The sequence below is a fragment of the Rattus rattus genome, chromosome 8 (assembly GCF_011064425.1).
Source record: "Rattus rattus isolate New Zealand chromosome 8, Rrattus_CSIRO_v1, whole genome shotgun sequence".
Classification (NCBI taxonomy): domain Eukaryota; kingdom Metazoa; phylum Chordata; class Mammalia; order Rodentia; family Muridae; genus Rattus; species Rattus rattus.
The window spans coordinates 82,343,770-82,348,056 of NC_046161.1; the positions used below are offsets into that span (position 1 = coordinate 82,343,770).

The 4,287-nt window shown below is 40.7% G+C and overlaps 1 protein-coding gene across 1 annotated transcript; it reads left to right on the forward strand.

Moving 5' to 3' along the window:
• The first annotated feature begins 3,109 nt into the window (after positions 1-3,109).
• LOC116907329 (olfactory receptor 1537-like) lies at positions 3,110-4,054 on the forward strand. The gene has a single exon (XM_032910275.1). It carries the CDS (start codon positions 3,110-3,112, stop codon positions 4,052-4,054), a length of 945 nt encoding a protein of 314 aa, XP_032766166.1.
• The last annotated feature ends 233 nt before the right edge of the window (positions 4,055-4,287 follow it).

Here is a 4,287-nt window from a genome sequence, read left to right on the forward strand (position 1 = left end):
GAATTTATAAATGGGAATTCATGAAATGGAAAGCTTTTGTATGGTAAAAGATACAGTCAGTATTACAAATCAGCAGCCTACAGATTTGAGGAAAAAAAACTTCATTAACCCTACATCCAACAGGGAGCTAATTTCCAAAATATATAAAAAGTGAAGTAAGTAACCTCCTAAAAAAAACAAATAACCCAAATAAAAAGGGGCTACCGAGCTAACCATAGAATTCACAACAGAGGAATCTTGCATGGCTGAGAATCATGTAAAGAAATGTTCAACATCCTTAGTCATCAGAGAAAAGCAAATCAAAATGTCCCTGAGATTCCACCTCATACCTGAATGGTTAAGATCATAAGCTCAACTGAAAGCACATGCTGATGAGGCCTTTCTGCTTGTTATACATCTTAAAGTCTGTGGGTTGTATTCTAGGTATTTTGTATTTTTGCTACTATCCACTTATCAGTGAGTATATACTATGTATGTCCTTTTAGGTCTGGGTTACCTTCTAGTTCCACCTTCTAGTGTGGAGAAAGAGAAACACTCCTCCATTGCCGGTGTGATTGTAAACTGGTACAACCACTCTGGAAATCAATCTGGTAGTTCTTGAGAAAACTGGAGATAGTTCTACTTGAAGACTGAGCTATACCACTCTTGGGCATAAACCTAAAAGATGCCTCACCATACCACAAGGGCACATGCTCAATCATGTTCCTAACAGCCATACTTGTAATAGCCTTAAGCTGAAAACAAACCAGATGTTCTTCAACCAAAGAATGGATGCAGAAAATTTGGCTCATTTATACAATCAAATACTTTTCAGCTATTAAAAATGAAGGCATTATGAATTTTGCAAGCAAATGGATAGAATTAGAAGGTAAACCAGACCAAAAAGGACATACATGGTATATACTCACTGATAAGTGGATATTAGCTAAAAATACAGAATACCTAGAATACAACCCACAGACTGTAAGATGTATAACAAGCAGAAAGGCCCATGAGAGGATCCTGAAATCCACCTTAGAATGGGGAAAAATTATCATGGCCGAGGGAGGGTCCTGCATGTGAGAAGAAAGGGTGAGCTGAAAAGAGGAACCTGATCAGGCATGGGGAGGGGGAAGATAGGAAAGAAGCCCAGGGGGCCAAGAGAATGAATGAAGATAAGCAGAATCAGGATGTGAGAAGTGGGCAGACCCTCTAGAATACCAGAGACCCAGGAAGTGAGAGACTCTAATGATTCAAAGAGGGTGAACTCAGTCAAAATGCCCAACAGTGGGGAGAGGGAACTTGAAGAGTCCACCTCTGTGGAAAGCCGCAATAACATTTGCCATCACAAGATGGCACTGGCTTCCACTGCACCCCACGTGGAAAGCCGCGATAGCATTCGCCATTACATTATGGCGCTGGCTTCTGCTGTGCCAGCCCGACTTCCTTTCAGGAAGCTAGCTGTGTGTGCATGTGCAAGAGTATGTTCGCTCCAAGTCTTTACCCACCCCAGGGCGTGCCAATGAGATCATGGGTAAGCAACCAATCAGGCATGGACGCGCCGTGCTAGGGTTTTATAAGCAGCGCCTTTCTGGGCCCTGGGTCTCTCTCCTCTTCAAGATGCAATAAACGCTTTGCTGCAGAAGGATCCTGGTGTCCGCGGTGTTCTTGCTGGCGAGACGATAGCGCGGGACACACCTCCAGGAGATAGACAGGACTTCAAGCAAAGGGTAAGTGTTACCTACCCACAGTCAAAATTTCTGATCAAGAACTGTTGCTGTTTAAAAGAACTGCAGGGAATAAGAGAAGACACTGAAGAAAATATGGTCCAACGGCCGGCCCAACTTGGGACCAATCTCATGGGGAGGAAGCCACAAGGACTGACACTACTAGTGATGCTGTGATATATTTCTAAGAGCCTGGCATGACTGTCTTCTAAGAGTCCCTACCAGCAGCTGACTGAAACAGAGGCAGATATTTATACCCAACCATTGAACTGAAGTCGGGGACCCGTATGGTTGAATTAGATGGAGCATTGAAGAAACTGAAGGGAAGGAACACCATAGAAAGACCATCATTCTCAACTAACTCAGACTCCAGGGAGCTCCCAGAGATTGAGCCACTAACCACAGCATACATGGGCCTACCCAAAGACCCTGGCACAAATATAGCAGAGGTCTACCTGGTTAGGCCTCAGTGGGAGATGTGCTTTAATCTTCCAGAGACTTGAAACCCCAAGAAAGAGGGAGACTTGGTGGGAGCACCCTCTTGGATGTAAGGGAACAAGGAATGGTATTAGCAACTGTGGGAAGGGACTGGAATGAAAATAAGTAAATGAGCAGTAGTAGTATTAGTATTAGTGTTAGTATTAGTATTATTATTATTAGTAGTAGTAGTAGTAGTAGTAGTAGTAATAGTAGTAGTAGTAGCAGTAGTAGTAGCAGTAGTAGTAGTAGTCATAATTGTAGTCTTATTAAGTAGTCTTAGTCATAGTAAGCGATGGTGGTGGTGGTGGTGGTGGTGGTGTGGTGGTGGTGGTGGTGGTGGTGGTGGTGGTGGTGGTGGTGGTGGTGGTGGTGGTGGTGGTGGTGGTGGTGGTGCTAATAGTAGGAAAGGATCCCCTTCTTCATATCATGATGTGTCCCAGTATTAAATTCTGATAGCACCATGTGTCCAGTATTAATTCAATGGCTTCTTCAGATATCACTTAATTTCCACATTTAGGTATTTAAAGATTTTCTGTATCTGAAGAATTAGACAAATGGGAATGTCTTAAAATAAAAGCTATAGAGATCAGAAATTACATTTTGGATTACATTACATTTAGGAAAACACATTTACAGAAAGCTTGCTTCCTTAACACAGCTGGGCAATTTTCAACATGGATACCCACTTTAAATCTCAGTTTAGGTAATGCTTTGAACTCATAAAAAATAAGAAAACTTGTACTCAATAATAGTATTTTGTGAAAAATGAATTCTTAGTTTATAGTATGAGATTTAAAATAATAATAAAAGCTAACATTTATTTATCTAAAGTGATTTAGTTAAGGTAGTAATATGGAAGGCCAAGATATTCTAATGTCTTCCAGTTTAACAAGTTTAAAATCCTTTACTCTTTCAGGATCTGAATGGAGGACATGGCAACAGGAAACCATTGTACAGTGACTGAGTTTTTCTTGGCTGGGCTCTCAGAGAAGCCAGAACTCCAGCTGCCCCTCTTCTTCCTCTTCATAGTAATCTATCTGATAACTGTGGCAGGAAACCTAGGCATGATCACATTGGTTGGGCTCAGTTCCAATCTGCACACACCCATGTACTATTTACTCAGCAGTCTGTCCTTCATTGACTTCTGTCAGTCCACAGTTGTTACCCCTAAAATGCTGGTGAGCTTTCTGAAAGAGAAGAACCTCATCTCTTTTGCTGGGTGCATGATTCAGCTCTACTTCTTCATCATTTTTGGGGCTGCAGAGTGCTACATGCTAGCTGCAATGGCATATGACAGATATGTTGCCATTTGTAACCCACTGCTTTACAATGCAACCATGTCTTACCAGATTTACAGTTCCTTAATTTCAGGGGTATATATTTTTGCTGTGTTCTGTGCATCAGTTTACATGGGCTTCTTTACTAGGATTCAGTTTTGCAAATTAGATGTGATCAATCACTATTTCTGTGATATTCTTCCCCTCTTGAAGCTTGCATGCTCTAGTACCTATATCGATGAAATGTTGATTCTATTTTTTGGTACTCTGAATATTTTTGTTCCAATGCTGACTATTATTATTTCCTATAATTTCATCATTGCCAGCATTGTCCGCATTCGCTCCACAGAAGGCAAGTACAAAGCCTTCAGTACTTGCAGTTCCCACATCTCTGCTGTTGCCATCTTCTATGGTTCTGCTGCATTCATGTACTTACAGCCATCATCAATGAGTTCAATGGAACAAGGGAAAGTGTCATCTGTGTTTTATACTACTGTTGTCCCCATGCTGAATCCTTTGATCTACAGCCTAAGGAATAAGGATGTCACCCTTGCATTGAAGAAAATACTTGAAAAAATAAAAATCATGTAAGTTGAAATCATGTGACCATTATTTGTTAGAGCAAAATCAGCCATATATATATATTTGGTACGATTTATTTTACCCTACCTGACATTATTATTATTCTTCACTTACTGAGATCCTTTCATAAGTTTTACTATTACAAATTTAAAGTTTAGATTTCAGACTCCCAAAATCTCATGTGTTTCTCAGAATCAACAATGTGAGCAAATGGTGAATATGACATGGATCTGTATGCCTAT

Bases quoted from the DNA above. Each gene is read 5' to 3' on its own strand.
- LOC116907329 (XM_032910275.1), top strand. From the start codon at position 3,110: ATGGAGGACATGGCAACAGGAAACCATTGTACAGTGACTGAGTTTTTC.